This window comes from Coffea arabica, unplaced genomic scaffold, assembly GCF_036785885.1.
Source record: "Coffea arabica cultivar ET-39 unplaced genomic scaffold, Coffea Arabica ET-39 HiFi ptg000039l, whole genome shotgun sequence".
Lineage (NCBI taxonomy): Eukaryota > Viridiplantae > Streptophyta > Magnoliopsida > Gentianales > Rubiaceae > Coffea > Coffea arabica.
Genome location: NW_027266187.1, coordinates 56,836 through 72,611, shown reverse-complemented (window position 1 = coordinate 72,611; position 15,776 = coordinate 56,836). Strand labels below are relative to the sequence as shown.

At 35.5% G+C, this 15,776-nt stretch overlaps 1 protein-coding gene and 1 pseudogene across 2 annotated transcripts; one reads left to right on the top strand and one right to left on the bottom strand.

The window, feature by feature from the left end:
* Window positions 1-669: 669 nt before the first annotated feature.
* LOC113735930 (basic endochitinase-like) lies at window positions 670-8,266 on the top strand (annotated as a pseudogene).
* Window positions 8,267-9,893: 1,627 nt separating this feature from the next.
* LOC113735054 (protein IQ-DOMAIN 13-like) lies at window positions 9,894-15,512 on the bottom strand. 2 transcript variants are annotated; one of them, XM_027261976.2, is made up of 6 exons: window positions 15,121-15,512; window positions 13,798-13,904; window positions 12,792-13,259; window positions 11,891-12,127; window positions 11,336-11,467; window positions 9,894-10,806 (listed from the first exon to the last, which is right to left on the bottom strand). In XM_027261976.2, the coding sequence occupies exons 2-6, from the start codon at window positions 13,870-13,872 to the stop codon at window positions 10,084-10,086; spliced, it is 1,635 nt and encodes a 544-aa protein (XP_027117777.1). In that variant the 5' UTR covers window positions 13,873-13,904; window positions 15,121-15,512; the 3' UTR covers window positions 9,894-10,083. The 2 variants fall into 2 exon arrangements, with proteins under 2 accessions (XP_027117777.1, XP_027117776.1); XM_027261975.2 differs by lacking the exon at window positions 15,121-15,512 and adding an exon at window positions 14,094-14,260.
* Window positions 15,513-15,776: the final 264 nt, after the last annotated feature.

Sequence of the window (15,776 nt, the reverse complement as noted above, 5' to 3'; positions counted from 1 at the left end):
TTTGCTCGGGAATGAGTTGAGGGTTTTGTCCAAAACCTCCCAATTTACTCAGGAATGGTGATAGTCCGATTTTTTAGAAATGATTCCAGAAATTGCATTCCAACAGACTTAACCCAAGCAACAAATAAGGGGTTCATTCCATTATTTGATTCCCAAACCCTTTAACCAAGCAGCCCCTTAGTACACCCCAAGCACTAGATAGATTTTAAGCAAAGGGGAAACATACAGGAATGGATTGATTGGAACTTGAAAGGGCAAAATTGGGGAATAGATGAGGAACTTAATTGGCAAATCATGTTTCAGCAGATGGAGTATTATGCAATACGTCAAGAAACAATGCTGGGTCTGGAGAATTTCATTTTAAGAGAATCCACAATAGTTTATACTCTTTAGAGTGTAATTCACATGCCATGTCAGTATTTCACTTTCTCCTCTTTTATTATACTTCCACTCACAATGGATTACACTCCACAATGTGTAATAGTATGGGTCCACAATTAAATCAAACATTTATTTTAATAATGCATAACTCATATCCCATAAATAAATAAAGTAATTTTTTAAAAATAAAGTATTAACTTTCATTAAATTTTTTACCTTTTGGATTATTTATTTTCTAAAAAAATAATGTTATCCACCCCATTGGTGAGAGTCCGACATTGTAGGAATATGGTGGAAGTAATGTTATCCACCCCATGTTGTGTTAAATATGGTGGAAATTGAGAGTCCGACATTGATTGCGTTGATGCAACATTTTCTTGTTGGCCGGCAAAATCAAAATCCTTCCTTATCTCCGACGGAGTTTTGAGCCTCCACAACCCATACTAAGGTTATAATACCCTAATGTGTAGTGATTTCCCGTATTTAGATTAAAATAAGTAGGTGGAGGATACATGGGAATTTGATATGAAAAATTTGGTAGATTTTGGAAATTTGATGGATGATTGGAAGTGGGTAAATTTATGGGATATGCATGATTTTGCACATTTGTAGTAATACTAGAAAATGGGTAATATGGGTAATTTGAAAAATTTTGGGGGTTTTGATTTTGTGAGGAGGATGAATTTTCTATATTTGGAGCATTTAACATATTTGTAAAACTACTAAAATTCTCATCCATAATCACAAAATATTGAAATTTTAAAAAATTGTGCAAAGAGGTAGAGGAAAATTAGTGAGAGAGTAAAAGAAATAATAGAGTAGAATAATAGGATATAAAAAATACCGAGTGTGTTGTGTGTTAATATAGAGAATTAAAACATAACTATTGGGAAAAAAAATGAACGTTACTAACTTTAACATTACTGGTATAAATTTTGTTATTGCTAAATTTTGACACTGGCCCACCAATTACACGCATCATCAGAATAATGCGTGTAATAGGCATTACACGGCCACAATGAGTGGTCGTGTAATGGACCCGTGTCATGGCAGACATTTCACGCAACATTACACTCTGTTGCAAATGCCCTAAGGATCAGGACCAGACAAGACAGGTGCTGAACTCTAAAACAAATATACTGCCTGAAGGCCAAAAAGAACTAAGATTCATTGGATGGGAAAAACCTCCAAATGGGTGGACTAAGTTAAACGTGGATAGGACATCAGCAAGAAATCCTAGGAAACAGGAGGCTTGCTAAGGGATGATTCAGGCTGTTGGATAGGTGGATTTGCAGTAAATATTAAAATAACCAGCAACATTGCAGCGGAGCTTTGGGCAATAATTCATGGCCTTGATCTAGCATGGGAGAAGGGTGTGAAAAAAGTAATAATTTAATCAAATTCCAGAGTGGGCATTCAGCTGATTAATGAAGTGAATCGAAAAAGCCCACACTTCAATTTAATTGGGATGGCGCAGGACAGATTGGATAGAGGATATGCAAGGTAACTTATTCGTGGAGGGAGAGTACCTCAAGAACTGATAAGCTAGCCAAGATGAGTTTAAGAATGCCAACAGGAGTAACAGAGCTAAAAGAGCCACTGAGATCCTTGAGACCCTTTCTAGCCACCCAAGTCCCGAAAAAAGAAAAAACTATAACCCCATTTTACTAACATTGTTTTAATTTTTCACTTAGCCAAAAAAGTAGATAGAGGTATAAATAATATATATAGCATTTAAAATATCTATTATTGTGGCAAAGTCCTTGGTATTTTGGTTATATTTTATTTTTCAATAATTCGTCATAGACTTAATGAGTTTTACTTTCAATCCAAAGATTACACATCGTAAACAGTAACCAGGAATGGCATGAATTGAAAGGCCAATTAATTTGCTCTAAAATCACTCTAGAAATTGATTTACAATTTAAGCCTTTACTATATGTAAACATTGTTTGTTGTTTCCTTGTACGACTTTTAACATCGTTGTTTTGTGTATAACAAACTATAATTTTATGATTTAATAAACGTAATGACATTGTGAATCTAAAATGAACTTGATAAATTATGATACTATTAGTATTTGTGTGTCAAAGTTCAAACTATTAATTATCCTCGTAATTTAGAGAAGTTTGAAAATTTTTAGACCTATGACTTTTCAACAATCAATTGTTAAAAAAATTAAAACAATCAATCGTTAAAAAATTTAAAACATTAAAAGAAACTATTAAAAAATTAGCTAGTTCAGATGCAAATATTGTAATATGACATTGACAATCAATATTTGATAAAAGAATGAATTTCAGATAACATAACCACATACAAATCACGTGAAGTATTAATAGTTTACGTCAAATAAAGGAATAATTTCATAAATGTCCCCTAAGGTCTCTGACTATTCATTTAGTTCCCTCAAAGTTTTAAAAATTACACTTACCTCCCTTGATTTGACACTTAGGTAACCAAACCTTAAAATAGGTCAAAATTTTAGTGAATATTCTAAAATGCCCTTATCTTATAATATTTAATTTATTCTTCTAAACAATTGTAAAGTAATTTGGCACAATTATAAAAGGAATGAGTGTCATTTTTTTATGCCAATATTTTTTGTTTGATTATAACAATAAATCTTTTTCTATAATAGGCTATTTTTCATATTGTTTTATTAGGGATATAGATTCCTTTTAAAATCCAGAAGAAAGTGTTGTTGTTTGTTTTTAAATTTATGGACTAGTTTTTTTTTAAAGAAAAGTTTATGGATTAGTGCAATAATGGAACTACCATAGTTTGGTACTGATTTTTAGCCATTTGTTTTAGTTTTTATTTATTTATTATTGATTTTGATACAAAAAAAAAGAGCTAACAAAAAATTGGATGATATTAAAAGTTACCAAAAAAATATTACTAGTTTAACATTTGATTGGGATAGAGGTTAGAGACAACATTTGTCGTTCTTCTATATTTTTAATAAAATATAAGAGAAACGAATAAGAAGAAAAAAGGAAAAATTATAAAATCCATCCCTTGTATAAACATGAAAATAAGGGAGTTTTATTAAAATATTAAGGTTCGTATTGTCATTTTAAATGGGTAAGGGAGGTAGGTGTAATTTTTGAAATCTAAGAGGTACTAAATGAAATTGTTAAAAATCTCAAGGGAGGTTTCTGAAACTATCACAATCCAAAAATGATACATTCATTGAAACAACTCAAATGTGCTTCAGAATTGAAATGTGGTTTTTTTATTTTTATTTTTTTTAGTGGGGAGAGAGAAATAAGATTATTCTGTAGAATTGCAGCATTATTCTCCTGGTACATGTAATTTTAAAAGCTGACATTCTACAATTTTATCTCTTCCACATATCTTTGAATTTTCTTATTCATTTTCCAGTTTTGTATGTGGAGGTATATAGTGTCTGGTTAAACCTGCTTTTGGTATAATTTGCTGTGTACGTCTCAACCAAGTCCATATAACTTGGGGGAGGGATGTGTTGGGTGGTACGGGGGAGGGAGTGTAAGTAAGAGGTCTCGGGTTCGAATCCTCCTGCTTACACAAAAAAAAAAAAAAATATCCATATAACTAACATTCTTGGAACTGTTTATGGTATAAAGCCATGTTTCAGAATAAGCAACCATCCACTCAACCAGCACTCTGTACAATTTACAGGACAACGCTTTGCTTGTGCATCTTCCAAACCGATTGAAGTTGCATAATCCTACTTCGGCTTTTTAAATTCAACCAAACATGTACCAATACCCTCTAAATTAGATTTCAGTCATGAAGATTGGCAGGGAGTCTGTTAATGTTGCCTGTAAGGCTGGAAGACCCTAACTATCAATCCCCTCTAAAATCTAACACTAACGGAAGAATAGGACTAATTTCACTTTGCACTACTAAGCTTGTACCACTTTCTCATTTTGCACTCTAAACTTTAATTTTAAACACTTTGCATCCTATACTCTCAATTTTAGATACTTTACACCTAAATTATCAAGTTTGTCCCATTTAAATCCAATCAATAACAACATTAGCAAAATTAACGAGATAAATTATGGTACAAATTAATGACAATATATCATTTTATTCTAATTGCGGACGATTATTGGTTCTGTTGATTACTTTCGGCATATTATCATCGATTTGTTTGTCCTAAACATTAGTATTGTTGTCAAAATTTATACAATAAAAGACAATGCAAATTAATGTCAATATATCATTTTGTTGTAAATGTGATATCTTAGCTTCTTTAGACTACTTTCAGCAAATTATCATTGATTTCCAGAGTTCTCTTTATCCGTTAATCTTGCTAACATTGTTATTGATTGGACATAAATGCAACAAAATTGAGAATTTATGGTACAAAATATCCAAAAGTAAAATTTAGAATGCAAAGTGAAAAAGTGATACAAATTTAAAGGTGCAAAGTAGAGTTTGTCTGAAAAATATGTTCATCATGATATCATTCCCCAATCCCCACTTCATTTCTCTATCATTCCAATGCAGATGCCGATTCCGAAGTGCAAATGAAACACCTCCTAAGTTCAAGTTTTGTTAATCATTTGTGACTAGTTATTCTTTAAGGATATACACTGCATGCTGAGATCTGTCTTGGTCACGGAAAAAGGAAATGGAAAACGTACTAGCAGTCCTTCCAGCTACACTAAGTAGATCATGTAAGATCTCACCGCTGGTGGCTGAAATCTTTCAAAATAAATAAATAAATAAAAATAAAAAAATTAGTGAAAAAATAAGCAAAATTCTCACCGTAATGTAGCTGCAAGAAAAGTAAAAGGCACATTACGTTAGCTAATTGTGTAGTAAACTAGTAATTAAGGAAGTCACCTCAGTTTGACAAAAAAAAAAAAAAAAAAAAAAAAAAAGGAAGTCACCTCAGTGCCAAGTAATTTTTGGCTACTTTGCAAGTCAACGGCCTACTTTTTGGTTTTTCCAACTTTCTATTCAAGCTTACGTCCTCGCACCTATAATACTGATGTTCGGTTTCTTAGTCAGGCGATACAGCCTAGAGAGGAAGCTAGTATAAGTGTCGCAAGATTAATGCCTTGTGGTTATAGGTAATTATTTGTACATCAAAATTTTGTCAAGCTTGCAGGATTATCTTAGTTGAGTTTCGAAACTGTCTGTAAGGAGGGTAGCCTGAAATACTTGTCCCCCCCCCCCTAAGTTGCAATTTTGGTCCCTAACCTAAATATAATAGGTGTTTATTGTGTAATTAATTGAATATAAAGTCATATAAATAAAATTTAAGTGTAATTTGAGTTCATTTAATTAAGAGAATAAACTTATAGACTCATTTTATTCTTGAGACGATCAAAAGAAAAGTGAGGGAGAAAACTTATGCTAGACTAAGGAGAGGTAAAGAAAAGAAAGAATCAGTTTTAGTTGCTTCACAATGGAGGTAATCTTAACACTTTATTTATTAGTTTTTTTTAATGAGATTATAGGAGGTTTCTTTGATAAGATTTTTAGTGTTAGTCGAATTGTTAACAACTTGCTGGAAACCATGCGATGGAAATATATAATGAATTATAACTAGGGTGTTAACGAGTCAAGTCAAATCGAAATTTAGCCTAATTGAGCCGAATTTTAACTTAGTTTTATGAATCTCGAGCTTGACGAGTTCAAAATATAAAGTTTAAACTCGAGTTTGAAAAAAAAAATAAAAAATAATAATTATTTTATTTTTAAAAAATAAATAAAATAACAATTTTTCTTAACAAATAATAAAATATTAGATATATATACATAATTTTATTATTAATATATATATATATATATATATATATATATATATGATTAAACCGACTCGCGAACTAACGAACTGAATATTTTTTAGTTCGAATTGTCCAAGTCGAACTTGAACTCGATTTGAGTTCAATGTTGACCAAACTCATGTCAAACTCGAACTCAAGTTACTGACGAGCGATTCAATTTGTTTGCACCCCTAATTATAACAGGATAGGTGGCTAAAAGAAGAAGACTAGAGAGATGACATGAATTCGATGGATGCATAATTATTGCATCAAAACAAGATGGAAACAAATAATTTGAAATAATAACTATCCGTGCGATTTTTGGAGATTAATGAACTAAACCCGACATCATAGATATCCAATGTACTACTGTGAGTAGTGTACTGTAAACCTTTCCATAAAAATAAGCAAATCAAAATGTATCGACTATCTTACTTATTAGCGACTGCTGTTCATCCCGCCTTAAAACAGTATAAAGACTTACAATTAGCGTTTCAGGAACCAACAATGGATATAAGATAAATCAGTTGTTGCAAGTTACACTTTCGAAGGATGATTTGTTTTGGTAATTTTACTGCATATAAAGATCTGTCTTGGTAAAAGAAAAAGGGCAGAAGAAGTAGCAGTCTTTCTAGATACAAAAGATAGATCATGTACGATGTTTTCATGCGTGGTTGAAATCATACTTAAATCAGCGGACAAAAATGCAGAACCGTTGGCGTAGTGCAGCTGCAAGCATGGTTGAACCGGCCGAGTCCGAGACGATACGATTTCGAGATACTTGACTCGCTGAGACGTTACCGTGAAAGATTAAAACGGCCGAGTCACACCGAGTTACTTCGAGTCGTCCCGAGTCAACTCGAATTTTTATTATTTTTACTAATTTTTTAATTATTTTTGTTTATCATATTTTTTATCATTTTTAGAATATTAAATATTTCAAAAATTCATCGCGATCGATATGCCGAGACCGATATGGAACAGTCCATGCCGCGACCGCGACTTTGAACCATGGCTGCAAAAGAAGAAAGAGGCAGATTAGTGCTTGAGCTGATTATGTGAAACCATGGCTACATCTTAGTTAAGTCGACTACAAGTCAACCGCAAGTCAAGTGCAAACGTTTTGGCTTTCCAACTTTCTAGTGAAGCATCTTTGCAAGTGCCAACTTTTTTATTTTTACAGCTTTCTTGTCAAGCGTTTTTGCACCTATAAAACAGATGCTCAGTTTCTTAGTCACATTGCAGCCTACAGAGAAAGCTGTTTAAACCAAAGATGAGCTTAAAACACTTTTCTTCCTTTCTGTTGTGTCTATGTGATCTTTTCCCTGATTCTGAAATCACAATCTGGAAAGATTGTGGTCTATTCGGGCCAAGACTCGAGGGAAGGCACCTTGAGGGAGACTTGTGATCTGGACTGTATGAGATTGTAAACATAGCCTTCCTCTCAAAATTTGGCCATGGCCAAACTCCTCAACTTAGCTGGTCATTGTACGCCATCATCTGTTGGCTGCCCAAAATTGAGCAATAGCATTCGCCTTTGTCAAAATCGAGGAATTAAGGTCATGGTATCAATTGGTGGTAGCGGTGCTATTCTTTATCATCACCTGATGATGCCCAGAAATTGGCTGATTACTTGTGGCATCATTTTTTAGCTGGTCAAGCAAATTTCAGACCACTGTGTGATGCTGTTTTAGATGGTATAGACTTTGATATTGATCAAGGCAAAACTCATTATGCTGCTATGGCTCAACGATTGTCTACTTACAGCCAACAAGGTAAAAAAGAGTACTTAACTGCAGCACCACAATGTATTTTCCCTGATCGGAAGCTAGGCAATGTATGGATCCAGTTCTACAACAATCCCATTTGGTGACTGGTGAGTTCAACTCTGGCAATCCAGACGACTACAAAAACTCATGGAAGCAACGGACATCTTCAGTACAGGCAAGGGAGTTTTTCATTGGTCCTCCAGCTTCAAAGGCAAAGGCAGATGCTGGAAATGGTTATGTCCCAAAGCAAGTACTAACATCACAGGTTCTGAAATTTGCCAAATGCTTTGGAATCGATATTATGATAGCCAGACTGGATATAGTTCCTCTGTGAAGAGGAGTGTCTAAAGTGTGTGGAGCCATGTTAGAATCAGTTGAATAAGGCCTAAACAGAGCACCCTATGTGCCTTTAACCATGTTTGTATCAGTCAAATAAGGCCTAAACTTCTGTGTGTGCCTTTAACCTAATAAGAACCTTGATCATAAAAGGTAACTTCTACTTTTACAATGTAGCAAAGTTGTTAGCATTTTAGCAAATTACTAGAGCTTGAGAGGGCCTAGAGTTTTCCAACCTGTCAAATTAATAATGACTTCATCATAATGAGATTTCTTCAATTTCACAAAATTTCATCCAATTCAAGTATGATCCCCTGGAAACAGAAACTCTTGCATAAATGACAACCTATTCCAACCATTGAGAACTAAATAGCACAAGTCATTTTTTCGAGAGGTACCTTTTCTGCAGTTGTTTATTAATTTGCATCAGGCATTCCACATTGTTTTATAGAGAGTTGCTTGAAGAACTGCACTAAACTAGTCATTTAATTAGCACACTGATATCCATTATACTCATAACAGGAAATTGTTGCTCTGTAGATTTGATGATAACATCCAGAGGTTTTACCAATTGCCGACTTCAACAAACTAGGGTTTCCCTTCGCTTCAGTTTTTCTAGTTTTTCTTGTTGGAAGAATTCTGGTAAAAGCAGAGTCCTACTTCAGTCCAAAATACCAAGAACATAAGCGTCACTTGTTCTGATTGTTGATTTTAAGTTTGAAACCTGTTAGGGTGATCAAATTGTTCTGAATGTGCTAGCATTAGCAGCGCAAAGCCAAGAAGAAACCATGCAGAATAATTTTATACGACAATCCAGGCTGGATCCTAGTTTTCATATAAGATCTAATGCAAAATGGTTGCAGATAGCTTACATTAAGACCAGCTGCAACAAGTTAATTGTACTTCTTACCTTATCAAATTACTTCAGAGTAGCGTCTGCTTAACAATACAAGTTAGTTCATAAGAAACAGAACCAATTTTAGGTAGGATCCTGGTTATCCTGTGAGATCTAAAGCACCACAATATGTACGGTGTATGGTGCAGAAGGCTTATACTGTAATACCAGCTACAGTGATCAAATTGTACTCGTTTTTTAGTAGAATTGAGCCTTAAAGTGCGGCATTTGTTGAGCAAAGCCAAGAAGATGCTTTTCTGACTGATCAACTTCATAAGATCCTAGCTCCTTCTGAGATCTAAAGTACACCACAGTTGAATAATTCAGAAAGCTCATATTACACTATTAATAGGATTATCAAACTGTACCTGTTGTTCATCAAATTGATTCATACATGTTGCATTTTCTTTTGCTGCCAAGAAGACATATTGGTTTTCTTACGGAATCTAAACTGAATGACTGCTGCTTATGTGATAGGACATAATCTAGGTAGGATCTTGTTTAGCTATGAATAACACCTAAATGTTGCCTGTCACAAATAACATTTAAAGCTGGTTGATCTATTAGGTCCTGTCACCCAGAAATTAGAGGGAGATACGTCTGAATATAGATGGCGCATGTAAACGTTACAAAATTGATCCCACTTTTGCCAGTTCAATCTTAATCTCTTCCTTTGACTTAAAGAGGGGGAGGAGGTGGGTGGTAAGGGTATTTTGGTAGTCATTATTGAGAAAGAAGAAGATATAACCCTCACAAGATAAATCATCTACATTCAAACCATCATTTCCTATAGTTTCTTTATTGTCGTACATTAGTATCCTATAATGAAGAATATCATCAACCCGTACACTCGTATGAATAAAATGAAAGGAAAACAGCCTCAAGAAGAAGTTAATATGAATGTTAACAAACAAAGAACTTACAATAAAACCAATCACACAAATCTGTTAAAAGGCTTCCTCCCAACTATAGCTGGCATAGAAACTGTTGATTCCACACTTACGTCTCCAATAGATCTCATCGATTCATGTTTCTCCAGTACCTTCTGAGAAGTAGCTTCTTTGCTAGATGCTTTGTTCCACTTGAAAGAACCTATATTTGGAGTCAAAGGAAACGAAAATCGTCTCTTTGAGTCATTTCCTGGAGTACCAGGAAGTCTCTCCTTTGGATTGCTACTTGCTCTCACTTTGGCTTTGGCCGAGACAGTAGGTACCATGTAATTTGGAACAGAAAAAGGTGGACAGCTAGTAAGACTATCAGTATCATTCATTGGAAGATCAAAAGGAGATTCAGCTGCACTGGCTCTTGGTCTTGTATATTTCATAAGACCTGAGCTGTTTGGTGGTGGCGTTCTCGTTGGAGTGTGAAACTGCTTGCCTCTACCTGGGACAGCTGATTTTGATGACCTTGGTGTCGCTGATTCATGATTGTCAAAAGCATAATTATGATGCTTATAGTTGCTTGCTTGAGGTCGCGGACTACGCTTGTACTCTGAAATTGGCCTTGGAGGTGTTAGATGAACATTCTTGGCAACAGATTGGTTCTCTGAAGGATTTGCTGGAGGAAGCTGACGTTCTAACCAATTCCACCACCATGGGAACCCATTGGATCTGAAGTCAAGAGCTGCTTGAGATGACCTTGGATTTGCTTTCCACAACTGATGCACAAAGGGAGGAGGAAATGGATTAAGCAATTTAGAAATTTAATACCTGGATATTGATTACTTCTTGCAATTTGACGTCTATCAATTAATCTTGTATTAAAGTTAAAAATAGTTGACCCACTGAGCAGATTTATCCTTATTTACATACTAGAGTTGCACATCTTCATCCTTTCTAAAGCATGCAAGTTCATGTGACAGGGTGTCCATTTACAAGCTCAGCATTCCAACTAAATTAACAGTTATTCTGGTCTCTTGTCCAGTCTATTATTTGGAATCCATGATTCTAAAGTCTAATTTCAATGAATAACTTGACAACACATACTAGCAAGAATAAAAAGTCGAAAAAAGCTATAGAAATGGACTTGGGAGTAACAGAAGCAAATTTGAATTGTAACATATACCCCCCCCCCCCCCCCAACCAAACAAAACCAAAGCCGCATTATACATAGTTGACTACAATTCCAAAAGGGAATTGAGGGGAAAATAAATCTAATTATGTTGTAACTAGGAAAGCCAACTGCACCTGGTGAGAGTATGCATAGGCCATAGCTCTCTCTCTCTTGATGACTGCCTCTACTTTCTTCCGGAGCCTTGCTTCAACTTCCTCTTTAGTTAGTAAGCTATCATCCCAATCTTCATTGTTACCTGCCTCAGACTAAACCAAGTACAATTCTTTAATGATACAACCAAGTAAGAAGAAGTATATAAAAATGGAAGTCTATCACAGAGCCACACGTCCATTTTGTAAATGGTATCATTCAACACCGGTCCAACGACACAGAACAAAAGACGCAGCATAATTTGCAAAGGTAAGCAGCACTTTGTATAACCAGTCATGGGTTGGTAAAATATGTTCAGCAAACGACAAAACTTTCATAGTTTTGCTTTGTAGTAAGTTCTCTTGAAGCAGATCATTAGATACAACATCAAAATGGACTGAAGCATAAAGGAACACATACTGATGTTATGAAACTTATAATTGACTAGTTTAAAGAAACAATGTAAAACAATTCATAATGAGTTGCCATCTAAAGAAAGGGAAAATGAAGAGACTGTCCATATATATGACTTTCACTACCTGGTTCAAGGTCCATTTGCTCAGTGTACTCTCTGCTTCCTTGTCATTCTTACAGGATTGGCGCTGCATTGCCTGGTTTTCCAACATTTGAATTCTGCGTGACTGAATTTGCGTTTGAACTCTAACCAAAAGCTGCATCTGTTTCATGGCATTCATGGTCTGTCGCTTCACATTCTGGCCTCTCACCACACCTTGAAGCCTCACTAACCCCCTCAAAGCTCTGAAACTTCTCCTTGCCTATATAACAAAATTGTTTTGTGATCTTATTCCTATTAGAATATGTTATAAAGTAAGAATGCTCAAGAGGCAAATTTAGACACACCCCAAAAAAAAAATATTTCAGTAGACATAAAAAAAAAAAACTGGGTAGAAAACAAAGTGTTGCACTCTACATCACAGTGGCACGTGGAAAACTTTTTTAGGGAGAGGTCAGAAAGCACACAGTACTTCAATTTATGCTTCATAATTGTTCACAATGTCACAAGGCTATATAGTATGTCCTGATGGTTTTTGTACTGTAATCAAGTGGAATGATATTTTCCCTTTGGTTCAAGGCAAAACTATTCCAGATAAATGCCAGAATAACTAAATCAAACACAAGCAATGTTTCTTGAGATCTAGCTTTGCAAGTTATACGCTAGACAGAACTCATGTCCAGTACTCAACATAGGCTACTAAAACAAGTAAACTATTGAATAGCATGAGCATTGAACACATTGTCCTACTAGATTGTGGAAAATCATGGCTTGCTCCAATTCTATCTGCATTCTTGAAGCTACCATGAAAATTTAATGACCGAATGCAATTAAATTATTTCAAATTTGGGACACAGACAAATAGTTCAATTCTTCTGATAGCAGGGGAACAACCAGTTCAAATTCCGATTAAATTGAAAAATTACCATGTAGCCTCTATAAGCTGCCTGGATCTTGGTGGCTGCAAGGTGAAGGTTTTTCGACGTAGGTTCAGGCCTGTAAACATAGTTGGTTTCCCTGCGGATTTGGGGAACCACAGGAGAAGCACCCCTTGGTGAAGCAGCACGAGGAGGAGCTGGCCTAGGGGAAGCCACTCTTTGGGATGGAGCCCTAGGAGAAGAAACCTTTGGAGACGCAGCCCTGGGAGAAGTAACCCTGGGAGAAGCAGCTTTAGGTGAAGAGACTCGTGGAGAGACTGGCCTCACAGGTAATGCTGGTGGTGTTCTCGGAATTTCAGAAGATGTAGTAGGTCTGATAAATAATTCATCTGCTTCGCCAAGGATTTTCTCAATGCTACTTGGTTCCCTGAAGAGGGGAATTAATGATCTGTTCTCTCCATGCTTCAATTTACCTCGTCCCTTCTTCTTTTCCTTCGAACTTTTCTTATCTGTTCCCTGCAACAGTCGAAGCAAGCTTGTAAATCACTTAGAAGACAGGAGCTTTCTTACATTCATGATTCTTTCAAGCCAATTGAGTGGTGTAGGGAAAGATACGAAGTATAAACATGAGTCATATACCTCAGCTAAAGCTGCTCTTACCTAACTGAGCTAGCTCTGAGCTACCACAAAACTTTTTATTTCTTTCAGTAAAGTTTTTACTAAATCTGGGATCAAGCACCAGAAAATGGAACATAACTGTACATTTTCATTTTGTTGGTGACCAAAATGATAATGCATTACCCAATTAGCTTTTCAAGATATAACACGAGAATAGCTCCTGACAAACTGTTGCATTTTCTCAATATTATCAATTCAAAGCCTAAATCCAATCGAACATAGTTTCACTTATGCCACTAGCAACTTATTAGTCCTCCTGTGAAGCAATTTTATGTTCTCCATCAGACTAGGAGCCATTATGCACACCATGCTTTTGGCTTTGACAGGAAATACTAGAAAGGAGAAAACTGCTTATCTTGAGAAAAGACCCACTTACATCATTAGGCTTCTCCTTGGAGCTGGATGAGAAAACTTTCTTGATGGCTGAAAACCAACTCCCTTTCTTTCCCATATTTCTAGCATCAGTGTTTTCCCTTGGATAAGCTGAAACACAGAGAATGGTTTAGTACTGCTTAATTGCAGTTTCATCTTATCAAGAAATTTCTAGATCACAAGTAATCTCATTTGTAATAAGAGCATGTCATCATCTTGAAGATACAATTAGAAACCATCTCCACAACGAAGCTGGAAAAGAAAGTATTTGTTCCTTGTCATGGATAGACCACGATTTACCTATGCAGCAATAAAAACATGATATTCGTCTTGGTCTTTCTTTTCTTTTTACCGACATTTCCATTTGCAGCTGAAGAATATCAGCCTCTATCTTGCCAAAAATCTAATAAATAAAGCAACAGGATACACAATCAAGGAATATGAGTCAAAACATTGACAACGTCAAGCTGACCAAGTCTCTTCTGACCAAAACAACACATTTTACATGCTAGAGCACACGCAATTGTCCATCACAAGGTCTACCAAGAGACTTCAGCTTGATCTAAGGCAATTAACCAGAAAGGGCCTCAACAAAAGCAGAGAGACGGGTCCCTGGCAGGGATGGGGGGATTTGGGGATGTGGAGAGGTCTATTCTGGAGCAAAATATTGGTTGGAGAAAACAGAGATTTTCCATATACACACATCTTTGCAGTTGTTAACATCGACCAATAGATAAAATTATCCATTGTCATGGTTCTTTCTATCTCTCAATAGAAGCCAAAATTGGATTTTTTTTTTTTTTTTTAAAAGTCATAAGAGAACACACAGTTAAGCCAAATTCTGTCCAAGCGAATACATACAAGAGAGAAATGACATATAAATATTTTGTCTGTTTTTGAGCTTGCTTAGGTCAAAAAAAGAGGGAAACAAATCCATAAAAGATATATATCACAAACCCTGTAAAACCTTCCCTATATATATAGGAAAATTATCTACTTTCATTTTCCAAATTAATATAAGTTAAGAGTCCAAAAAGGGTGAAAAACCAAGGTATAACAGAACTAAACGTGCAAATTTCACCAATTTCAACGGACTGAAGCCCATATTTCAGGCAAAAGTGTCAACAAAATCAACAATTATGACATAATAAACAAACCAACTTGCCCAGAAACCAAGAAAACAGTAAGCTCTGCTACCATTACCAAAGATCAATTAAAAAAGCTTACTTTTTTGCACCATACTGACCAAATTGACACAATCCCAAGAGAGATCATGCAGAATTAAGTACAATTAGCAAGCAAGAACACATTTTTATTGCTACTTTACCTTAAAATTCTCTCCAACCTTCCACAAACTTTCGGAAGAAAAAAGCTGCAAAACCAACAAAGTACTCTAAAATTTTTTGAAAGAAGAATTCTTGAAGATTTCAGCCAACCTCAGCCTTACTGCTGCATAATACCATGCTTCTTTTGCTCATACCTTTTTTGGGTTCAAAAAAAGAAATATAATGGGCTAACTAGAGAGAATTATACAAGTAGAAGGAGGAAGGACTAGGACTCTTCTCCTTTACTTTCTTTAATTTTTTTCCCCCCTATGTTTGGAGAATCTGGTTCTTGCTTGGAGGGGCTTCACTTTTGTTACAACTTTTGTGGTTTTATAATTTTACTTTCGGATTGTTTGATCATTGATGATGAAAGGGTTCATTTAGTATTGGCTGCATATGGAGTGTGAAGAGCAGTGGGGTGAAAAAAGGGCAAGGGAGGGGGAGGGGGAGGGGGAGGGGGAGGGGGAGTGGGGTGGGTGGAATGTGGATGATGGATGAGGGAGGTTGGCCAGTTTCTCACTCAATGGCTTTGGCCACCTTTCAACTACCTTTACTTCGATGGGAAGACTATTTTCAGCACACAACAGCAGATAGATAGGATAGCAATCCACCACTTAAATTATTTAATCAACTGTTAGGTACCTTCTTTACTCTATCC